Source organism: Dama dama, chromosome 3, assembly GCF_033118175.1.
Source record: "Dama dama isolate Ldn47 chromosome 3, ASM3311817v1, whole genome shotgun sequence".
In the NCBI taxonomy this organism is placed as follows: Eukaryota; Metazoa; Chordata; class Mammalia; order Artiodactyla; family Cervidae; genus Dama; species Dama dama.
In genome coordinates, this window is record NC_083683.1 from 39,330,842 (window position 1) to 39,356,611 (window position 25,770).

The 25,770-nt window shown below is 35.5% G+C and overlaps 1 protein-coding gene across 3 annotated transcripts in view; it reads right to left on the bottom strand.

Annotated features, from left to right (window-relative positions):
* Positions 1-25,770, bottom strand: part of EEA1 (early endosome antigen 1) — a 123,659-nt gene that overhangs the window by 67,856 nt on the left and 30,033 nt on the right. Inside the window, exons 2-9 of one of the 3 annotated variants that reach the window (XM_061125704.1) lie at positions 20,142-20,234; positions 13,637-13,762; positions 9,190-9,314; positions 5,093-5,147; positions 4,942-5,007; positions 2,883-2,922; positions 1,852-1,965; positions 1,106-1,227 (exon numbers count right to left, since the gene is read on the bottom strand). In XM_061125704.1, the coding sequence (XP_060981687.1) occupies positions 1,106-1,227; positions 1,852-1,965; positions 2,883-2,922; positions 4,942-5,007; positions 5,093-5,147; positions 9,190-9,314; positions 13,637-13,762; positions 20,142-20,234 (741 nt within the window). The remainder of the gene's footprint in view (positions 1-1,105; positions 1,228-1,851; positions 1,966-2,882; positions 2,923-4,941; positions 5,008-5,092; positions 5,148-9,189; positions 9,315-13,636; positions 13,763-20,141; positions 20,235-25,770) is intronic. The other 2 variants (XM_061125712.1, XM_061125719.1) reach the window with 2 other exon arrangements.

Below are 25,770 nucleotides of genomic sequence, written 5' to 3' on the forward strand. Positions count from 1 at the left end.
GTTAAAAAACAAAACAAAACAGTGAAACTGTTTAGTGAATAGACATTTTTAAAATAGTTTTACTACTAAGAAATAAAATAAAACAATCTTCTAACATCAATTACTAGATTCCAAACATTGAACACAGATGTTTTCCCCCAACAATCTTTATCCTTTTTTCATAGAGCTAAATAAGAGCTCTCTCTCATATTTATAGTATTACCACTCAAGGTACAAAATAGCAAATTTACAATTATCCTTAGTGCTTTAACTGCTTTCCTTTCCTTCACAAACTACACCCACTTAAAATAACAATTACTTGTTAATGTTAAATCCCTTCATTTTTTTATCCTATGAAACTGGTAATAAAATGAAGGAGCAGATATAAACATAATTAGGGTTTGCTGCAGATTGTATCTAATTGATTCACATATTCATATGTTTATTGCGTGGTAATAAAGGACAGAAAGGAAGCAAGGACAGATCCAAGATTGTTAAGCCTGGGGAGAGGATTAAAAACATATGGCAACAATGACAGGAACATGGAGACTTAATGTTACACTTGTTGAATTTGAAATGAAAGCTGGAATGCAATTAGAAGAGTCCTTGTGGCTGTTGCTCAGCCACTGGGTTGTGTTCAGCTCTTCACGACCCCACGGACAGCAGCCCGCCAGGTCTCCTGTCCTTCACTATTTGCCCGAGTTTGCTCAGATTCACATCCAGTGAGCTGGTAATGCTATCTAACCATCTCACTCTCTGCTGCCCGCTTCTCCTTTTAGAAGTGTCCTAGATCGATTTACAAAACTAAAATTCAAGGAATGGTAAGATCAGAGAAGCTGATATGGAAACTACCAAAAATGACAGGTGACATTAAAACAAAAACAATAAAAATGTTAATGTCATAATGTATCATAAAATTCCATTCTTACTTTAAAAAATCATCTATAGTGTACACACACACACACACACCTATATATATATATATATATATATATAAGTGGTAAAACTACAGGGAATTTTTTTTAATTTCCTCCATTCTATTCAAGCTATACTTTTAAAAATGTTTCATCAGCATATGTATTTCATTTACCCATTTCACATAAGGTACATTCTAATAAATGGTTACCAGTTCAGTCTTTAGATCTTGAATCGTAGCTGCTTCTTTGTTTAATTCTTCTGTTAGATGTGTCACTTGCTGTTCGGCTGCTTCTCTAAGACTCCTTTCTTCATCATACTTTGACTTTATATCTAATTAAGGACAGTTACATAGATGACATGACATTAATTCTAGAGAAGATAAGTTATAAATTCTTGTATATCCAGTGCCTATCTAAATATCACTCTAATTCAAATTCACATTCCTTTGATAACCATAAATGTACACAATAAAATTATACTTCTGATAATATTCAATGATAAATGATCAAATGTCTTTGTCTACATAAAATCCACTCAATTACTAAATTAGCATTTTAATGTATACTCAATCACATATAATATTTTACCTAAAAGCATGTAGTTGAAAAAATTACATGCAATTCCTAGCATAACCAAATGTTAAATCCATACCATATCATTTAACTTCTTCAAAATGTTACTTGTCAATCTTTAAGCATACCTCAAAAATTCATCTTCTCTAAAATTCAAGAAGAATTTTACAGGGAAAATCAGTTCTTCAAAGGGAGGAGGTGGGAGAACAATTAAAATAACTTACACAGCAACTCTTATCATTAAATGCCAGTAATCACCACAATAGTCTATACAACAAATGCTTTAACCACACTAAAATACAATGTTTATCTATACAAAATACAATGGCAAAAAGGTAATGAGACTGATTTACTGGATAAAAAAAATTCTGAATTAATTTACCTGCAATTTCAGTGGCAAGTTGGGCTGCTTTCTGTTCAAACAAATCTTTCATTTGTTTAATATTAAAATTTTCTGTTTGGGCTTCTTCTAATTGTTGCTCCAAAGACTGTAGTTCTACAGAAAAGTAGTTATTCAAATACAGTGTGAATTACATTTCCTAACCTGTTATTACTTATAATCATTGTAGGAGTTAAAGACAATCAACATGATCTACTAACCAATTACAAGTAGAGTATCTTCACATTTTAAGAATTAATATCTTCACATTTTAAGAATTAATCATATCTCAAAAAAAAAAAAAAAGAAGCACAGCCAACACATTTAAGGCCCAAGTCAAAGTTTACAAACGTGTAAAACAAATGAAAGAAATATTTAGCAATCATACCTAAAATATTTATAAATACTTGTTTAAAGAGTATTCTAATTTCACATTTCACAGTTACTTTTCTGTATCTGTCAACTGACCAAAAAATGTATTTTGTGCCTCTGATGAAATGTTTTGAAATTAGAAATGTCTTAAGAACAATCAAGGTCTTAAATAAAATAATCAATTAAAATATGTAGTCAGTTCTTACTACTTCATTCTCATAAAGGAACTTCAGAGAGACATTAAATACAACAGCTAATCTCAAAATATCATTTTTATTATTCATTGAGCACTCCTCCAGTTAAAGTTCATTACAAAGATGCTAATCTCGTTTTTTTAATTTCAAGAGGAAAAAAAGTACATCACTGTTTAATATAGATCTAAACTTTCATTAACCACCATATTAATGTAATATTTCAAAAGTGTGTAACTTCAGAATATAATGAACTATAATAGATTAAGATTTCAATAACTGATTAAATTACAAAGTTCACAGGTAATAAACACTCTCAACCTAGAATATGACTGTTACCTTCACTGTTTCAGTGCCATGAAGTAAAACCATAAAACAAAATTCATGTAGCAGGCATCAGAGGAAAAGAAAGAAGTAAAAAAGGGATGACAAAGAAGAAAAATGAAAAAAAACAGCTTTAAGTAAAGTTACCTGCTGATGAATCAGCCACTAATCCATCAGGTTTGGACTCCTCAATGAAAACAAAAAACATAAACAAATGTATTAAAAGGAAAAGACTATATTGTTACAATTGTCAGTGTGAAAAAAAAATCTCTGAAATAGATTCTGTCAGGTAAGTGGCAAGATTTTAATGAAAATCAAATTTTGGCCTGCTTACATCCTTCTAGATGTCTAAGATACCACTCGGCTGTCTGGCATAATAATTTAACTGCAGCTCATTGCCTCTAAGCATTTGTTAACACATTAAATTTTCATGAGCTTTACCAACATGGCATCTTAAATTCCATAAATTCAGTAATAACATAAGTTATTATAATGGAATGGGTTGCCATGCCCTCCTACTGGGAATCTTCCCAACCCAGGGATCAAACCCACGTCTCTTATGCCTCCTGCATTGGCAGGTAGGTTCTTTACCACTGGTGTCATCTGGGAAGTCTCTGCTATCAAGGTAAAATAGTCATCTCAAATGTAGTAAACAAGTTCCTGTGTTTTCAAGTACAGAAAATAATATTAATACAGTACATGTTTGATTGTTAATGGCATCCACCTATAACATGAGTAGGTGAACTGTAAGTACTTTAGATTACTAAAACCCTCTTTAATGCACCTTCAATTATAGAAGCTGAGTAGTAATAAGACTGATATCTTGTTATCCATTTATTTGTCTTTTCTAGTCCAAATGACAAATTTTGGGGAAAAGACAAAAAGGCAAAGATGACTGGGAGTCATGTGCTAAGATGTCATGTGCTATCTTAATGTCTAAGATAATGTGCAGAGGGATCACTAATTATTTTATAAAAGTATTAAAGCTATTGTTAAAGGGTGTCATTTTTATTCACAGAAATGAAAACTATATATATATTTGGTAAAATTTATCATTCTATGATTTTTTACATAATGTTCATATAAAAGTCAAAATAACTTTAGTATAAAAATCATAATATGTTAAAACTTTTTTTAGAAAATACATTAAAGAACATTACATATAATGAATCTGGAATATCAAATGAAATCACTCAAAATAACCACTTTGGATACTACAGTGATTTTCTTGTTCTTTTCTGTATATATTATTTTTATGAAGTTAAAGTTGGGGGGGGGGGGTGGGAAAAAAAAAAAAGAAGTTAAAGTTGTATGGTATGTACACATCTGTGTACAAAGACACAATATTTGTCTTTTGAAATCTAACATGAATACAACAGTTTTCCCATGCTTTCAAACAATCACCACTAATATAAACTATAAACAGTTAATAATAGTTCTTTCCCTACTAATAAGACATTTTAGTGATTTCCAATTTGTCACAAACACAAGTACTTTGAAGTGCTTCACTATTGTTTGAACCTGTATTTTTTAACCACTTACATGTATTGTCAGAAAATAAGAATAATGTGGCCTGGTATGAAAAACAAATCCATAGGTAAATGATTCTTTTGGCCGCACTGTAGCATGTGGGATCTTAGTTCCCTGACTACGAATCTACCCTGCGCTGTCTGCAGTGGAAGCACAGAGTTTATAACGACTTCAGGGAAGTCCCATAGGTAAATGATTCTTAATGGAGCACTTTTTTTTTTTTTTTTTTTTAGATTCTTCTATCCTTTTTTTTTTAATTTTCCTATTGCTTTTATTATTTTTTTTTTTTCATTTATTTTTATCAGTTGGAGGCTAATCACTCCACAGCATTGCAGTGGGTTTTGTCATACATTGATATGAATCAGCCATGGATTTACATGTACTCCCCATCCTGACCCCCCCTCCCACCTCCCTCTCTACCCGATCCCTCTGGGTCTTCCCAGTGCACCAGGCAAGAGCACTTTTAAGGAGTTACATCTGAGCTTTCCTTATATTAGTTATATTGGTTTGTATTCATTTGAATTTCAAAGGATACATATGTAGGCTACTAAGCACAGAGAAACAATTAGGAAGCTATTCATACCATGCCACTTGTTTACAAAAAAGCATTATACTTAATTTAAAACAATGAAAATGAACAACCAATAACACACTTTAAGTATTTAAAAGCAATTACTTGCTGCTGCAGCCCTTGAAATTTTTCTAATTCTTTCTTTAATTCTTCTGAGTACCATTTTTCTTCCTAAGGAAAGAAAAGGTTTTAATCAGCAAAGGTTTTACTTATCTGATACACTGAAAATAAACAAGAATAATCATTTTTATTTTACCTTAAGTGAAGCCTGCAGGTCTTGGACCTCTTGTCTGAGTAGTGTTATATCATCTCTAAACATAAATTGGAAAAAAGGAGTTAATGGTTAATTTGCTTTAACAAATCATGGCTAGTGAATATATATTAATATTCTAGTTTTCCTAATTCTTAAAAAGATACTATAGATTTTATATTTAGTGGCATATATATAGTCCTTGGGAAAATAATTTTATTCCTAAGCATACTGTCGATCAATGGAAGAACACATCATGGAAACAATAAAACTGACTGTCAAGTACTGAGACAAAAGCAAAAGGTCTCCCATTAATTTACCAGCAATAAGCATCAACAGCTTCCTATTGCAGTTAGTATAAAATCTAAACTCATTAACAAGGACCATAAGAATCTGTACAATCTAATGCCTACCTTACCACTCTCACCCTCATTCACTTAGCTCTAGCAATGCTGGCTCCTTGCTGTTTCCTGAGTCTGAAATGCTCTTTCCTGTCAAAACCTCACCTTCTGTTCCCCTTCTCTAATAGTCTGACAAACAATGGTCGAGCAGACAACTCGAAGCCCTTATGCAGCAGAGATTCCATGAGAAAACACATTTGCAATTATTCTCCTAGATATGAAGAACATATCTTATCCTCTTGGATTATAAACAGCAGAAAAAGGAACTCTCCTTGATCCAGGCTGCCAGGGTAGAAGACTGCAGTGAGCTGACTGGGAATACTCACGTGCACCGATTCTAGTACAAAGGGGAAAGAACAGGATCAATTCTAATGATGCAGCAGACCGAGTCCACACCAGCACAAAGCATATCAGAAAGTAAAACATAATGGGACATACTGTAGGAAAACTGTTCTCTAGGATGGGAGTGAAGATAGGCTGAAGACACGAAGTCAGCTTCCCCTGTGAAACATGGTTAACAGTAGAGAAGGAACCTCTACCTTTCAAAGCCATTCAGACGCAAAGAATTCATTATTCAACAGAACTCTATGCCAGACTCTCAAGTCATTCAGTTTAATGGGGGAAGAAAACACATGAAGAGTAACAGGCCATTAGTTCTACAAAGAAATGAAAACAGAAGCATAAAGATAGTGATCACTTCTACCTAGAAGCACTTCATGATGGAGATAAACTTTAAGGTGTCCTCTTTAATCTCTGAATACAAAAGTAAAACTAGATAATACATTCCTGCTTTTTTCTTGTCTCTTAAAATTTGCCTTTCTATGACACTTTCATGAGTTTTCGTTCCTCTGTTCTGTGTATGTGTCCCCACCGTTCCCTCTCTCTCCTCCACGTGGGCCTATGAACTTATCCAATTTGGAGAAACCACAGGCTAACTGGAGAAATCTTGGTCTTAATATGTGTATAAAAATGTGTGTATAGGTTTTAAGTTTTCCCTACTCTTTATTAATATTCCAACTCCATGTATAAAACAAAATGATGAAGAGATGAATTAATAACAATATATAGGAATGGCTCATATTAAATTGAATGAAATTGCAAGGGAGATAATTTTAATTCAACTTCTAATTGGGTGCACTCAGTTACTCCAATTAATCTTTCAAAAAGTGCCACTGAATAAATTTTTGAAAGTAACTTGTCTAGCAAAGAAACTCTTCTGAAACATTTAACAGATCGAACAGTCTAGGATATTGACAAAAGAAAATTAGGAAGCATCTATCAAAATTTTAAAGGGAAACTTTATCCAGAAATCCCATTTCTGGAACTATATCTTCCAGATACAATCAAATACATGCAAACAATATGTCCACAGGGACAGATACCACCACAACATTTATATGTACAAAACACTGGAAATAGCCTGAATACTTGTCAACAGGAGAATGGTAAAATTTCATGCAGTCATTAAAAAGAATAAGATAATTATCTACAATGATAAGAAACAATCCATAGATATAGACAGAAACAAAAGGTATAGGACAATGTAGAACTGCTCTTTTATGTAATTATATACATTTATACATTTCTTTATATGTACACAGATATAAGCATATTGCATATATGCAGAGACTATTTTTCTGTACTAATCTATACAAAAAAGGTCTTAATGACCCAGATAACCATGATGGTGTGCTCACTCACCTAGAGCCAGATACCCTGGAGTATGAAGTCAAGTGGGCCTTAGGAAGCATTACTATGAACAAAGCTAGTGGAGGTGATGGAATTCCAGCTGAGCTATTTCAAATCCTAAAAGATGATCCTGTTAAAGCACTGTACTCAATATGCCAACAAATTTGGAAAACTCAGAAGTGGCCACAGGACTGGAAAAGGTCAGTCTTCATTCTAATCGCAAAGAAGGGCAATGCCAAAGAATGTTCAAAACTATCGGACAATTGCACTCATTTCACATGCTAGCAAAGTAATGCTCAAAGTTCTCCAAGCTAGGCTTCAAAAGCACATGAACCAAGAACTTCCAGATGTACAAGCTGGATTCAGAAAAGGCAGAGGAACCAGAGTTCATATTGTCAACATTCATTAGATCACAGAGAAAGCAAGAGAATTCCAGAAAAACATCTGCCTCATTGACGATGCTAAAGCCTTTGTGTGAATCGCAATAAACTGGAAAATTCTTCAAGAGATAGGAATACCAGACCACCTTTCCCACCTTCTGAGAAACCTGTATGCAGGTCATGAAGCAACAGTTAGAACCAGACATGGGAAAACAGACTGGTTCAAAACTGGGAAAAAGAGTATGTCAAGGTTGTACACTGTCACCCTGCTTACTTGACTTATATGCAGAGTACATCATGTGAAATGCCAAGCTGGATGAATCACAAGCTAGAATCAAGATTGCCAGGAGAAACATCAACAACCTCAGATATGCAGATGATACCACCCTAATGGCGGAAAGCAAAGAGAAACTAAAGAGCCCCTTTATGAGGGCAAAAGAGGAGAGTGAAAAGGATGGTTTAAAATTCAACATTCAAAAAAGTCAGATCATGGCATCTGGTCCCATCGCTTTATGACAAATAGGTGGGGAAAAAGTGGAAACAGTGACACATTTTATTTTCGCGGGCTCCAAATCACTGTGGACAGTAACTGCAGCCATGAAATTAAAAGACGCTTGCTCCTTGAAAGCAAAGCTATGACAAACCTAGACAGCATATTTAGAAGCAGAGATATCACTTTGCCGACAAAGGTCCATGTAGCCAAAGCTATGGTTTTTCCAGTAGTCAGGTACAGATATGAGAGTTGGACCATAAAGAGGGCTGAGAGCTAAAGAATTGATGCTTTCTAATTGCAGGGCTGGAGATGACTCTTGAGAATCCCTTGGACTGCAAGGAGATCCAACCAGTCAATTCTAAAGAAATCAAACCTGAATATTCATTAGAAGGACTGATGCTGAAGCTCCAACACTCTGGCCACCTGATGCAAAGAGCCAACTCACTGGAAAAGACCCTGATGCTAAGGAAAGATTGGAGGCAGGAGGATTGAAGGCAGAAGATGAGATGGTTAGATAGCATCACCAACTCAATAGACATGAGAATCCCGGAGACAGTGAAGGAGAGGAAAGTGCTGCAGGCCATGTACTGGCAAAGTCAGGACACAACTTAGCAACTAATCAGCAACAGCATAGCAACAGAATAAAATCAAGCTTTCTTCCTTAGTGGGAATTTAAGACAAGAGTTCTCACTAATGGAACAAAAGCAAAGTTAACTGCTGAATCCCATTCTAAGTAATTATATTTTAGTTTAATTGTTAAAATGGTCAGGTAAAATTGCTATGAGGCAGAATGTGTTTTGTTTGTTTGCTGTTATGTTGGTGAACACAAAAGACAAATTTTTAAACAAAGCATATCATTCTTTAATAAGCAGAATATGCTAAATATACTTTAACCTTTTTAAAAAAATCACAATCTTTATTAAAAATATAACATCTGAAACATGCTATAGATGTTGGTATAGCTTGTTATTTATCAAGGATTGAATAAATTATAACAATAAAAGATGAAAACTATGCTAACTGAAGGTAGATTTAAATCAAAAAATATAAACAACTACTCTTCAAGAACTAAGTATTCATGATTAAAGAATGGTAACACGTGCATTTGTTGCATTACACTTCAAAGCTAGTATACTGTACCGCTTCAGAGCCAAAGCTTCTCCTCCATGACTTGAATCATTACCAGCATCATGGACTGCCTCATAGTGTTTGAAAAGTTCATCAGCAGATCCAAGAGATTTCATACACTGCGGACATATGAAACCCTACAGAAAGAGGTAGCAAAAGGTTTCAAAATAGCATTTTGTATTGCAAAATAATCATTCGTATGTTATGAAATGTAGTCAAATGTAACATTCATACCAACAAGGCCATTAAGTAAATTGTAATTTACAGTGCAAAGCCTAAATTCTGGTATTGTGCAAAGGTACATCACTGCCTATCCTGGTTGCAGCTGACAAAATATTTTTTAAGACCCTTATAACCATCTTTTAGGTTGAATAAATTAATGGCTATAGTACAGAATTCTGAGAAGTTAGCTCTAATCTAGAAGTCTAGTTGAGAAGACATGCCATCAGATCCTCCATCTCTCTAAATATCTCCCACAGTAAAACAATATCTGCTACAATCTACTGCACAGGAATGACAACCAAAAAACTAAGAACATGAAGCAATCTGATCACTGAGGGAAAAAGGTAATATAAATAACCCGTAATTACCACAGAGTATGTGCTAATCAGTAAATCCCTTGCTAACCTAAGATTAACACTATAAAAGCTTAAAGTTAATAAACAGTCCTATAAAATCTTAAAAACTTAATATATGGTTATGGTATATAAGGTCCTACATTTGCAGTCCCCCAGTGACTCACCCAGTGTAATCTCAGGACACTTTTACTCTATACAAAATGCTTCAGCTATCCTAAAGTACCTATGTTTCCCTGAAAACATCATGGTGTCTCTCACTTCTACACCTCTGCATATATTGCTTTTTTCCTCCAGCATTACCATCAGGCTTCCCACATGACTGGCTCAGTGATAAAGAATCTGAATGCTAATGCACGAGATGTGGCTTTGACCCCTGTGTCAGGAAGATCCCTTTGGAGAAGGAAATGGCAACCCACTCCAGAATTCTTGCCTGGCAAATCCCATGGACAGAGGGGCCTGGCAGGTCACAGGCCACGGGGTGGCAAAACAGTGGGACACAACTCAGAGACCAAACAACAACAACAAATAATATAACACAACAAAGCTATTCTGTGTTTCCCTAGTGACTAGTGTAGAACTTTGAACATACCATATACTCTCTACTCTGTGTATCTATTTAATGAAATACAAATGAACCTAGCAGGGCATAACTTTGCAGGAAAAAAAAACAAACAGAAAAGCTTAACAGGTTGCAGATTATAAAACCTTCCAAGGGATAGACTGAGCTAAGTAATAAATAGTCCAGACACACAAAAACTAAAAATAAATGTATTACTTCTTCTCCTTTGTGGGTGCTATACAAATAACATACCCTCACATCACTTATTCACATTATATGGCAGATTCAAGGCTCAATGAGGATGACATTATCAGACAATTGTATAACAGAAGTATATATAAAGAACTATAGGAATACAAGAGAAGTCAGAATAGTCAGAATACTGACTATTAAGCAGTTAATACTAACCCAAAAATCCACAGACACACATATATATGTGTTTGTGTATATGTTGACATATGTCTATATGAGTCACTAGAAATAGATCTAAATAGGAATTTACTTGTCAGAAAATAAAGGCACTCTAAGCAAATAGGGGAGCATGAACAAAGGTATAGAAGAGGTATAAAATACAGTCATGCTGTATTTGGAAAACAAAGGTATGTTCTGATCACAGAGCCAGAGCGAAGGGCAGGGGCACTGTTAAAGGTGAAGGAAAGCAATGATCTGCTATGGAACACCTAAAATGAGCAAAGACTGCGGTACTGAGGATGTGCCTTTGAACATCAGAATAATGCCCTTAGGATCCAGAGACACATGATGCTCGGCACTGTCTGTATTAATCTAGCTTGTGTTACACTCCTGTTTGAAAGCCATCAGTTATCTACCACCATGTTTAATAATGGCTCTATATTAAAAGCTTTCTTGGGCATTCTTATAACTTCTGCCCAGTAAATAAAGTACCACACTTAGTTAACATGCTTTTAATGCAACAGCACATAAACCCCTATAATATTTAGCTTGGCATTTCTCTTGTGTCTCAGCTTTTGCTAGTAACTAAAAAGCAAATAATACTGTTCCTCAGGGAATCCACACCCCAATTACGTTATTTAATCCTCACAGTTTTGGCTTTCTGACTCTTGTCTTTACTTTCAGGTTTTGTCTCTAGATACTTAAAAGATGCCAAAAAGCTAATGATCACATGAAGGTATGTCATACCTTCTTAACGCTTCTAAATATTATCAGGTTAATACTCCAGAAAGAACTGATTCATCCCTAAAGAGAAGTTTTAGAAATTCAGTAATACATTTTTAGCTGCAGAAATATTCCATCTAAGTGAGTTTTCCATGTGATTAGACACGGCATGTTTAAATAAATCTTCAATTTTAGGACATTTCTGATAAAAATAATTCTAAAATATATACATGCTCTTCCTCAACCTTCTTAATCTGATGATATTAAACCTTTGCTTAATGTTCAAGAGCATAAATATTAATCATTGAATGGGTGCCTCCCACTGTATTAATTTTGGCAAATCTCTAATTCCTGTACCCACATTTTCTAGTCTTTCTTACACCCTGTTCATCTTTCAAGAATTATTTTTAAAACTTACTCACATAGTATTTCTAGCAATCCTAGCCTGACATGGATGGGAAGACTAGATTAAGGGGAAAAACTTTATTAAAACCACATCACTCACTTAAAGCAAAGTATATAAAGTAACCTCAGAATGAGTATCTGAAAGATGTCCTGTGAATAGAGTGCATGATCTTTTAGTTCATGGACTCTGTGATGCTAATTCTGGATATTAAGAGACTCCTCTATTTATTTTTTCTAAACTTCTTCACGGGAATTGAGGTTGCTAGATAACTTACAAACAGTAAAACAGCAACAATAAAACACTGAAATAGCCAGCTATATTTATTTCCCTTAATCATTCCAAACATCTCGCCAACTATCCCTCTCTGTCTCTCTCCCTCATACACACACACAGCTGACTTAAGAATAAAAGCATTAAATTCCTTACTCTTAAGTTTTCAGTTATCTGTAATCCTTTCTCAAATCTACTGTAGCAAAGAACTTGGCTTAACTTGATATTTTTGATACCCTATTGTATCAAATATTCCTTCAGTTAAAAGGAAAAGTTCTTATTTAAGTGACAGATAGGTAAGACAGTCACTTTTGATTCTGGCTAACCCATAAAGAAAAGTTAACCCATATGCTCTGGAAGAAAGATAACTGGTAAAATACTAAGCAGAGTTCCAAGAATCTTTCATGCCTCTATGGCCACACTGCTTCTGTAGTTTAACTGGTGTCCTCATATATGTACTCATTTTCCTACCACACTAGAGAATGTCTGGTTTAATTGCTCCCCCCTCAAGTTTTTCTGCGGTTCCCCTCAAGTTGAATCATACACTACACTCTTTCTGCAAATATCTACAATAAAAACTCCCTGGCATAGAGATCATATCTTCTTTACCTTTTTATCTCCTTTACCTACCAAAATACCTGGCACATTAGAGGTACTCCATTAATATGTTAAGTAAGTGAAGGTTTGGTGAGATCATTTTCTCATACATTATTGCCTCACAGCAAAAAGTCTGATTTTTTATCTTTCATGATAAATAAAAAGTTTCCTTTTATAAGATTCATAAAAGAAATTTTTTAAAAGCTATGTTTCTTTGTTTTTAGAATACTGTCATGCTTTTCAAAGTAAGTATATCAAGATCATCTGAAAAACTTTTTCCAGCCTAAAAATGGACAACACTTCCCATCACTGGCTCCCACTCCCAGCCTTAGATTCGCACCAGCCTCACACACTACAGGGAAACATGTGAGGGAGCACTATTAATGACAAGTGTGTACCATTCTGTAACTTCCAACAGGTCTGGGGAAAAGACTGAAACAGAGGTAGATCCAGACTCTGGATCTGCTGTATATAATGCTGTGTATCTTCCCAAATAAAGACAGTAACAGTTCACACGCAAGGTCCTCTTTTTCTTTACGAGTAAAGCATCTTAACTGAAAGCATTTTAATACATTCATTAATAAAACAGTAACTATACAATAAAGATATAACTTACAAATGATGAAATAAAAAACATTCACTTTATATTTCAAATTTCATGGCAAAATTTAAGCAAAAATAAGCTTAAACTTTTATGTATTTTACAGATTCACAGAAAGACAGCTGCAAACAGAACAGCCAAGCCAACTTCCCAAGAGCATCTTTTCCTTATTGAACCTTCTTAGAGCATGCATAATGAAAGCAATCCATATTCCCATGTAGCACAAAAAGTTAAGCAACATCAAGGCAAGGGAAAACAAAGCTGTTTTGAGCAACCCATAACCAAGCTGCTAAAACAAAATATTCAGGACCCACAGTAACACTGGAGTCATTAAGAAGTTCCTGTCCTCTTGTCTCATTTTCAGCGTGCACTTTCTGGTAATGCTCCGACAAATCAATAGCAGTTATACATCTTTTCATACATAATGGACAGATGAAACCCTGTGAAATAACAACTTTTAGGAGGATATACACAAAAAGTTATTTATGAAACAAAACAGAGACAATGAAAATAGACATACCAGGAAAATAATTAGTATATCTCTTTTTAGTATATGGAAGGGAAATTTTCAAGTAGTAACTATACAAAGGGTGAAAGGCTGCTATCCCAAGTAGGACTCTGAAATCAGTTTCCATCCTTAATGCTATAAATTCCCATTGGTCAATTTTATTGTAGTAAACAGTTGCTTTTGTTGGAATCTTATTATTCATTTTACTTATGATACTCTGTCCTTATTTATGTGAGAGCTAGTATTGCCAAGCTAGCTTTTACTTTGGATCAAGAAATGACTTGTAGTTTTAACATATATTTTTATGTAAGACAATGTTCTCAACAAAAAGTTCTTATAATGAAAGCAATTTTCAGTCTTCACCATATTCCACCAGAAAAAGATCCCATTCTTGCCCACACCCACAATTCCCAGCAAGTGACCCCCCTTCCAATTTTATGAGCTAAATAAAATCATTTTAAAACAATCTCCCAAACTCCCCATAGCCTAACAATATCTGTATTTTAAAATATGGGCTGTTACACTGATCTATGGTTTGCAGTTTTGTCAGAGAGGAACAGTAAAAGTATAAGAGAATAAAGAAGTTGGGAGTGTCAGGGATAAAGTAAATTAAATGAAGACAGTGGTGAAGGACAATAGGCTACAAAATTTATGTCACAAATTTTGGTGTCAAAAATAAATATGGGTTTGAGTCTCAACCAATATTGACTACATGACTTTTAAAAATTCACTTTACTTTTTTGCTAAATGTCAGTTTCCTCACCTATAAAATGGAGCTAATATTAGCACCTATTCATCTAGAGTGTATTCTACAGTGTATTCCTTGCCTGAGACATTGTAAGTGCTCAAAAAGTATTAACTGTCATCAGATGTATGGTTAGAGAGTAAATGAAATGAAGACAAGAAAGGATAATAGACTATAAGAAAAAATAGAAATTAAAAATTTAAAATAACCAACAAGACCAAAGAAGTTAAGAAGTATGACTATGAGAAAGTTTTTGACACACAGGTATGTGTGAGGTATGCAGAGACAGGATTTCAACATGCCAGATAAAACTATTCTGTCTGATAAGAAAAGGGAAGGTACTGCCATGGCCTTGAGGAGCTAGAAAAGTAATAAAGACCACTGGCATGGTAACATTAAGAACTGGGAGGCTAAGATGTTCCTTGAGTCATTAACGTCCCTTAGGATCACAGCAAGGAAGAAAGACTACAAACAAGATTCCGAAAGGGATGTCTTCCTGGAAACCACAGTCCCAGATACTAAAACTACAGAACAATCTGTTTTTTTTTAAAAGAACAATGCAGGTTTTTTTTAACAGTGATAACTTTATGCTGCCTGCCACTTTACTTATTTCTTCACTGTAAGTTTCCACATGGTCATTCAACCATTCATTCAAGAAGTATTTACTACATCATTATGCTATGGTAGTGAGAACACAATGGTAAAATAAAGCAAAGCCCTCATCCTTTAAGCTTATAGACTTCTTGAAAAAGTTGCAAAAGAAAATACACTTCATACCCCACTAATCAGAAAATCCTATTAGCACTATTGGATTGGCTAAAGAACCTGAGTATCTCTCCATTGTTACTGCCCTGATCCAAGCCACCCTCAAAGTGTATATGGATCACTACAGAAGCCTTCCAACAGTCTCTGCTTCTATCCTTACCCCTATGAAAATGTAGATAAATTTTGTCATTTCCCTGCTCCAAACCTTCCAATGACTTCTCTCTCAGCAAGAGTAAAACACTGAAGTCTGTACAGAAGCCTCTCAGGCCTTACATGAAGTGGGCCTCCTCACCTCACTAACCCAGCCTCCTTCCACTCACTGCGCTGGAGCCACTCGCCTCTCGGCTGATTTTCAACACGGCAGGCGTGCCCTCACCTCAGGGCTTGTTCCACATGCCCGCAACATGCTTGCTCCAGAAAGCCGCATGATTCATTTCCTCCCTTCATCCAGTTCTTTCTGAGCTATGCCCTTCTCAGAGATGTCTTCCCTGACATCTATTCTATTTGAAATACCAAATTCTATTTGAAATTGCATCCACACAAAACACTTTCTATTCCCTTTTCCTTGCTTTATTCTTCTCAGTAACACCAACTGTCTCCCTCTGTATGTTTTGGGTTTTGCCTGTTTCCACCCAGTGGAATCTAAATTCCATCAGGATAAAGATTCTTTTACTGTTTCACTCACGCCATACTTCAGCATCAAGAACAGTGCCTGGCTTCAATAAATATTCGATAATGAATCTCACAATAACAGTCATTACCAAAAGGATAGGCAATATTTTTCCACAAAAGCACATGGAAGAAGCATCTGTCTCACATCAGAGACAAGGAAAGGTGACTGGGAAAAGCAATTATCTGCAATGAGACTTGAAGGATAATCAGATGTTAACCAAGAAAAAGTAAGACTAGGTAAGGCGTACAGGTTAGAACACACAAAAGTTCAAAGATAAGAAATAACTTGGCACACCTTAAAGTCAGTTCATTACGCCTGGATCAAAGGATATAACATAACCACACATATAAGGTCAACAGATTTCTCACAAAAGTGAAAATTCAATTCAAGCGGAAAAAGTAACATTTTCAGCAAATGGTTACTACAACAAGGATATAGAAAAATGTGGTTTCCATATCCACATGGAAGAAATGAACCTCAACCACAATTTCAGATCATACACAATAATTTAAAATAAGTCAAAGATTGAAATGTATAAGCTAAAAGACTTTTTCATCTTTCAGTCTTTTTAAAAATGTAGTGTATTTGATATACAATATTATAAGTTATAGGTTACAACATAGTAATTCACAATTTTTAAACGTTATAGTCCATGTATAGTTATTATAAAATACTGCCTATATTCCCTGTCTTGTACAATATTTCCAAGTTGCTTGATTTCTTTTTAACCAGAAGCAAGCATAGGATAGTTTTGCAACCTTGAAGTAGGCCAAAAATTCTGTAGTACCCAAAAAGCAAAAACCATAAAAGAAAAGGCTGACAAAACTATTTCTCTTTGACAGACACCATTAACAAAATGAAAAACAAGCCACAGACTGAGAAAAAAACATACACATCACATATTTCTGATTGTGGCCTAAGGCCTAAAATTAAGGCCCAATACACACTGCTTTGACAACTGGTCAAACTGGAAGGGCTTCAAATGGCCTAACTGCAAGTTCCCCTCGCCACTCGTTCCCACAGATAGGGTCCTCGATCCAAACAGCTTCTCCTCTTCACAAGGCCTGCTTATCCCTATGCAGCCAGTTTCAGCTCCCTGCCAGCCCCTGGAATTACTCAAATAAGCCATTCACATCTCCTGGAGGAGTGGGATGGGGCGGAGGGGCCTTACCTCCCTGATACCATACCTTATACCTCACACCATAATGCCTGCCTGTCACACACCTGATTATTGAATTTGTTTCCAAGTGCAATTCTCGTGTGGCCCTGCATGGCACGCAGTGTCCTCTCCCCCTGGGCTGTGAGTATGTATAACAAACTATGTTGATCTCATTTGTCTAATTATGTGTTGAACCATCCCCATAAGCCTAGAACAGGAATCCTTCCCTCACCAATGGAATGAGTAGGAAGCAGTCAAAACACTGATAGAGAATAAAGAACTCTTACAATTCATTAAAATATAAAGATAAATATTCCAATTCTCAAAATGGTTGGATTTTCAGTTTCAGACAAAATGGAGCAGCTACATTTCTCTATTCTACCTGCTAAGTACAGCTGAAATCCCTAGGCATTATATAAAAAACAAGAAAAATAAAAAGCTGAAAGGTGAAGAGAAGAAGGCAGACCAGTTAAGTTCTCAGGAGCCAAGGACTGAGACAATGGTGAGTATGCTGGGTTTTCTTTTCACTTCATATATTCTGAACTGTGTGTTGGCAAAGCCAGCAACCTGAAAACTTCAGTGGACACTTAGTAAAAAAGCCCTAAGAAAAGTCTTCTCTAGCCACTTGAGCAGGAAACTGAAAATCTGATGTGTTACATGCTGGTCATTACCGAGGGCCTTCAGTGGGTACTAAGGATAGACAGATTAGAAAGAGACAAAGAGTAAACAAAGAATATGCTTTGGCAATGTGATACACTAAATAGTCTAAACAACTGTCCTGATGAGAACAAATGATATAAGATACCCCATTACATTATGTATTATCTATATTGTATATCTGTTATAGACTGAATGTCTGTATACCCTCAAAATTCGTATGTTGAAATCTTAACCTCCAATGTGATGGGGCCTTTGGGAGATAAGATTAAGTCATGAGGGTGGAGTCCTAATGAATGGAATAGGTATCCTTATAAAAGAGGCCCCAGAGAGTTCTCTTGCCCCTTCCGCGATGTGAGGACGCCCATCTTTATCCAGGAAGCAAACCTCATCAGACCCAGAATCTGCCAGACCTTTGAACATCCCAGCCTCCAGAACTGTGAGAAATGCTTATTGTTTAAGCATCTCAGTACTTTTGTTATAATAGCCTGTACGTAGATACTATTTTATATATTATGATGTGTAATAATATATAAAATATGATATAAATGAGTACTAAACCAGGACACTGTTTTATTTCTGACTATTTCTTTAAAATCCTGGAGACCATGGTATTTCAAATTCCATTTAGATGGTTACTAAGGGCACAATGTTAAAACCTAGAATTTGTTCAAAGTGGGAAGCCAACCTCAGGGTAAAAGGGAAAGATTAAGAGAAAATGAGAAATTGACAGACACAGTGAGAGATTTCAACTGAAACCTTAACCAGTTAACACCTGAGCACTGGGCATGGAAAAAAATAACCTCTGAGAATTAATCATCACTAATAGCCCTCAATTAGGTTAGTAGCTGAAATTTACACTAGTTGGTAATAGGAAAAATTTCAAGTATGGAACTTAATTTAACAGAGCCCCAGGTTAGAGTGACCTCTACAACACTGTTTGTATGCTGCTGGGAATAATTTCTGTCACAGGCAAAAACCAAAGCTGCAGAAAAAGAGACAAGCTGAGAATGTGAGAGAGAATGGAATCCCAAGTGCAAGAGAAAGGTATGAAATTTGATAGGAAAAGAGATCTGTCTTCCATATACTGAAGTAATAAAGAGAATAGAGACTTAAGCATAGTTTTAGTGACAAAATGAAAACATTCTTCTAATGATTCCTTTTTTCTCAATGGGATAGAAGGTGACTGAGAGAAGGCAGGAATAAGGTAAGACACACGAAAGGTTTGAGGACAAAGAAGAGAGTACAACTATCACAGAGTAGAAAAGGAACCCTAATAAGAAAATACAGCAGGATTACCAGGCACTGCTCACTACCACTGCAGACTTTTTTGGTTTTGGTCTGAATGAGGTCAACAATTATTACTAAATTTCTTTCCAGGGTTACAATTGAGCTTGTTGAGCTTATCATAAACACAGTTTGGAATGTTTTCCTTAAAGACATTTCCTTAAACTTGCTCTTCATAAAGTTCAACTGATACCTTTCTTCTCACTCTCTGTCTTGTTATATCTTATTATGGTTAATATACACACACATGAAAGACACATGGGCAAAAAGAGACAAAACAGAGAGAGATGAATGGTAAAAGACATTCACAGAAACATACACACAACAGATTCACCAACCAAGAGATGGGAAAGAGTAGGGAACAGGGAACTGGGGAGGTGGTACAGCTGGGCCCAGAAAAAGGCAACTGACAAAAACTGTCAGGTCAGAAATGTGAGTGTGTTCGTCTCTTAGGGGCAGAGTTACAGATGGTTTTTATGTTCTTCTCTCACCTCATCTCCTTTTCCTATAATGAGTATATATTATTCATTAAAAACAATGATAGTAATAAAGTAACTTCTATGGCTGACTTCTCAAAAAATGAGTTTTTTTTTTTTTAGACTTACTTTCTCCATTAATTTTTAAGAAGCTATCAAACATAAACATTCTTACAAATTATAAATGAAGACAAATAATGAAAGTTTCATAGCTTATCTTTCATTAGCTTAGTTGCTCATGACAGTACAAACACATAAGTACTTATTAATTAATTGGTAATTCTTTACAAAAAGATTTTTAAATCTTCATTAAGTTGAGATGACTTTAATATTAAATATAAATTGTCAATATTATTTTTTAGTCTTAATATACACTTTTGTAGTCTCACAACTAAGCAGTATTATCTACCTACAGTGTGGATCCAATTTGTAAGAAAGATTTATGAGATCTTTTGCTACAAAAGTTTAAATTACCAAATGTTACTCTGAACATTTGCTATTCTTCCTTAAATAATACTGAATCTTATTGCCAAATTATTATTCTCATACCTCTGAAGAGCTTTCATTATTGACATCCACTGTGTTTATAGGAGCTGCTGATGAATCTAAATCAGAACCTTGAGAGCCAACTCTCCCAGGAGTCTGAAACACAAGCAGAAAGGGGGGAGGGAAATCAAAGTAAATATCAACAATATACTCATAAACTATTTCATAACTAAACAGTAATCAGGGCTAGCCTTTACACATCAAAGTAGATGTCCTCTCAGTAACAAACAGCACTAGAAGCTCTCCTTCGTTGAAGAGCCTAACACTGTGTCAATGTCTCTATCTGCATTCTCTCAGGTTTAGTCTTTCTAAATTAATGAAAAGTTTACCTTTATCAACTTTTTATTTTGATTGTGCTTTATCATCCTCACCTCACTTTCACAGAGTATCTTATTCAATCATAATGATACCCCTGAGAGATGCAGGGAAAATGCTTTATCTATAGATGAGAAAACAGATTCAAAGCAGCTAAGGGACTTCTCAAGATTGCACTGTTAATAAAAACCAGAAAGAAACAGAACTAAAATGCTGTAGTTCTAATTCCTCTTGCTTTGCTCTCCACTATATCAACTGAACTACGATTTGAGAGGAGCTAAAAAGATCAACACAGGTCACATTATCTAGTCACCCACCTACCTACTACCCATGCCAACCATTACCAATCTGTCTCCAATATTTAATATTCCACTATCAAAGAAACAGTTTGGAGGGTTAAAGGTCTTTTTTCCTCCTGCAACATTATTATTCTTTATACTTAGGTTATGACCTTAAAGGAACTGGAAATTTACTATAACATCAGGTAAAAGACAGATTCAGAGTTCAAGAACTGACTCAATAATCCTTATCAAAAAACACTGAGTGCAAACTATCATTATTCTCACCATATGCAAGAGAGAATAAAGGTGTGGAAATTAAGCTACTTGTTCCAAGTCACATGACCAGTAAGTGGAAGAAAAAATCCCTCACAAGAGAGATGAGCCTCCAAAACACCTGGTTTTGAAAAACCATGTGAAGTTATGTCCAGGAAAACCACAGAACTACAGGGAATAGAAAACCTACTCTTAGAGGACTTGCATACAGATTGACTTGACCTGAAAATAAGGGTAAAAACACCAGAGTGAAAAGTGCACGGACCACACAGACTCCAAGGGAAAAAAAAAAACACACAGCTAACTAAATAGCTAAATAAAACAGCTACCATGGAAAAAAGAAAAGTGTATGGACCACAGGTGAGGGGACTCACCTACTCATCTTGAAACATCTGCTGTAGAGAAAGGAACCAGCTGGAGTGCTCCACGGGTCTGATCCACTGAAGGAGCCACTTATGTGATCTCAGGCTACCTTGCTATACTAACATTGGCAGGCACCACATTGGAATCCTCCACCCAGCCTATAGGCACCAGTGGGACAGCACTGCACCTCGGCTGGGTCTCATAGCTGGCCAAGCAACAGCCCCTGATGACCAGGCAGGATTGTGCTTCTGAGACCCACAAGACATCTCCTAAATAAGGCCACTCCTTCTAGACTAGGAGAGACCGCTGATATACCTAATATACAGAAACAAATATAAAGAAATGGGCAACATGAGGAGATAAAGATATTCCAATCTAAAGAGTAAGACAGAACCCATAAAAAGAACAATATGGAGATAAGCAATCTACTTGATAAGAAGTTCAAAAGGAATGGTCGTAAAGACAACAGCCAAATACAGGTGAAGAAAAAATTAGCATTGTGAGAACTTCAACAAAAAGAAAACAGAAGTTATAACTAAAAAATATGCTAGAGGGGTTCAACAGCAAACTGGATTAAATAGAAAAACAAATCAGCCAGCAGGAAGATAAGACAATGGCACTCACCCAGACAGAGCAGAAAAATGAAGATAGTATTTTAAAGTGAAGACACCTTACAGGGCCTTTAGGGCAATATCAACAGAGTAACATTTTTATTATAGGGGCTGCAAGAAAGAAAAGAAAGAAAGGGACAGAAAACCTATTTAAAGAAATAGTTGCTAAAAACATCCTTAACCGGGGGGAAGGAAGCAGATATCCAGGTCCAGGAAGCACAGAGAATTCTCCAAACAAGATGAACCCAATGAGACACATACCAAGACACACTATAATTAAAACCGTAAAAGGGATCAAGAGAGAATCCTAATAGCAACAAGACAAAAAAACACATCGTTCTGCACAAGGGAAACCCTAGAGTACTATAGCAGAGTTTTCAGTAGAGTCTCTGAAGGCAGAAGGGAGTGGCATGTCATAGTCAAAGTGCTAAGAAAAAAAACTTCCAACCAAGAATTCTCTACCTGGGGACTTCCTGGCAGTCCAGTGGTTAAGACTCTGCGCTTCCAACGCAAGGGGTGCCGGTTCCATCCCTGGTCAGGTAACTAAGATCACATAAGCTGCCCAGCACAACCAAAAACAAGAATTCTCTACCCAGCAAAGTTTTCATTCAGAATTGAAGATCAAGAAAACTCTTGATGAGCAAAAACTAAACATGTTCATCACCACTGAACTGATCTAACAAGAAATATTAACGGGGCTTCTTTAAGCTGAAAAGAAATGGCACTAATTAATTAAAAAAAAATGACAAAGTAAAAAAAAACTCCCTGCTACAGGTAAATATATGATAAATTAGGTAGAGGATCAATGACTTATAAAGCAAGCACAAAGGTTAAAAGACGAAAGTACTAAAAACAACTAAAATTATACTAAGTGGTTAAACGATGCATAAAAAGAAACAAAACGTGTCATCAAGAGAGAGTAAAAGACAAAGCTTTGGAATGATTTCTAATTTACGTTGCCAGCAACTTAAAACAGGTTACTACTTACATAGAATATCATAGGTGAACCTTACAGTAACCACAAGGAAAAAACTTACACAAAATATACAAAAGAAAATGAAAAAAGAATCTAAACATGACACTAAAAAAAAAAAAAAAAAATTCACACTATAACACGAAAAGAGGGAAGAACGGATAGGAACTATAAAAACAGCCAGAGAACAATTAACAAAATGGCAATAAGCACATGATTATCAGTAATTACCTTAAACGTAAATGGACTAAATTCAGTACAGTCTTACATCAAGAAATAAGAAATACCCAATAAGCAGTATAGCCTTACACCTAAAGAAACTAGAGAGGAACAAAGCCCAAAATTGGTAAAAGGAAGGAAATAAAGGAGAGAAATAAAACAGAGATTAAACATACACACACACAAACACATGCACTATAAAAGATCAATGAAACTAATCTAGTTGGTTGAAAAGATTAAAAAAAAAAAAAATTGCCAAACATTTAGCTAAACTCACCAGGGGAAAAAAGAGGACTCAAACAAGAGCAGAGATGAAAAGAGATGTTACAACTAACACACAGAAATACAAAGGATTTCTTATGTGAATATACTCCAACAAACTGGACAACCTAAAACAAATGGATACATTCCTAAAAACACAGTCTTCAAGACTAAATCATGAAGAAACAGAAAATCTGAATAGACCAATTACTACTAAAGAGATTGAAACAGCAATCAAAAATCTCCCAACAAACCAAGGCCCAGAGCAGACAGCTTCACTAATGAATTACACAAAATATTCAAAGATTTAATCCCTATCCTTCTCAAATTCTTCTGAATTTTCCAAAACCTGAAAAGCAGGGAAGCCTTCCAAATACATCCTGTGAAGCCAACATTAAGGAAAAGCAGTCAAGGAAACCACAAAAAAATAAAAATAAAAAATAACAGGCCAATATCCTTGATGAAAACAGATGCAAAAATCCTCAACAAAATATTAGCAAACTGAATCCAACAATACATTAAAAGAAGCATACATCATGATTAAGTGAAATTTATTCCAGGGATGCAAGGATGGCTCAACATCCACAAAATCAATATGCTACATCACATTAACAAAATTAAAGATAAAAATTATATGGTCATTTCAATAAACGCAGAAAAGTCATTTGACAAAATTCAACATCAATTTATGATAAAATTCTCAACAAAGTGGGTACAGAAGAAACATAATAAAGGCCATATAGGACAAACCCACAGCTAATTTCACACTAAACAGTGAAAACTGAAAGCTTTCCCTCTTAAGATCAAGAAACAAGACAAGGATGCCCGCTACTACCACTTTTTTTCAACATAGCATTAGAATTCCTAGCCAAAGCAATTAGGCAAGAAAGGAAAAGAAAAGGAAATAACAAACTTCCAAATCAGAAAGTAAAACTGGCACACTATTTGCAGATGACATGGTATGTAAAGAAAACCCTAAAGATCACACACACACACACTGTTGTCACTAATAAACGTAATAAATGAATTCAGTGAAGTCAGAGTACAAAATCAACATACAGAGAAATCTGTGGCATATCTAGGCCAATAATGAACTATCAGGAAGAAAAATTAAGAAAACAATCCCATGTATGACTGCACCAAAAAGAATAAAATACCTAAGAATAAATTCAACCAAGGAGGTGAAAGCCTTTGCACAATGAAAACTATAAGACACTGATGGGGGCTTCCCTGGTGGCTCAGTGGTAAAGAATCCACATGTCAGTGCAGGAGACACGGGTTTGACCCCTGGTCTGGGAGGATCCCCTATGCCGTCGAGCAGCTAAGCCCACGTGCCACAACTACTGAGCCTGTGCCCTGGACTCCGGGAGCCGCAGCTACTGAAGCACGGGCCACAGCTGCTGAATTCCAGCGCCCTGGAGCCTGTGCTCGGCAACAAGAAGCCACCATCACGAGAAGCCCACACACCGCCACGAGAGAAAGGGCCAGCACAGCATTCAAGACCCAGCACATGGAGAAGGAAATGGCAACCCACTCCAGTGTTCTTGCCTTGAGAATCCCAGGGACGGGGAGCTTGGTGGGCTGCCGTCTATGGGGTCACACAGAGTCGGACACGACTGAAGTGACTTAGCAGCAGCAGCAGCATGCACAAAGATACTGTTTAGTCATGCTTGTTTTTGATGTTTATAAAAATGCATCATATGTTTTTAAATCTGTGGATGGTTTTTTCATTCATCACTATGTATCCAAATTTTATTTGTATTATTTTATATGGGTACAGTTTATTGTGACTTCTATATAGTAGCTCATTGGGGGAATATTACAGGATTTATTTATACATTACTTTATAGAAGGACGTTTAGATCGTTTTCCCTTTTTGGTAATATGGAAATTGCTACAATGAACATATTTCTGCATGTTTCTTAGTATAATGAGTTGAAATCTGAGGATATGTATAATAATGTGGAATTGCTGATCAGGATATGCAAGTGTTCAGATTTATAAGATATGTCAAAATTGTTGTCTCAGCTTATATTCTCACCACATTTTCAATGACTTGCTATTATCCTACTTAATCTTTGCCAATCTAAATGAAAATTGTTAAAATGAAGTTGTGATTTTAATTTGTATTCATCTGCTAGCCATTTTGACTTAGTGTCTTCCTATTTTTTAAAATAAATGTGCCTTTTGTGTTTTCTGCAAAAAAAAAAAAAGACCTAGCACAGTCAAAAATACATAAACTTTTTTTTAAGACACTGATGAATGAAGTTGAAGAAGACACAAACAAATGGAAAGGTATTCTGTATTCATGGACTGGTGAAACATTCTTTAAATAT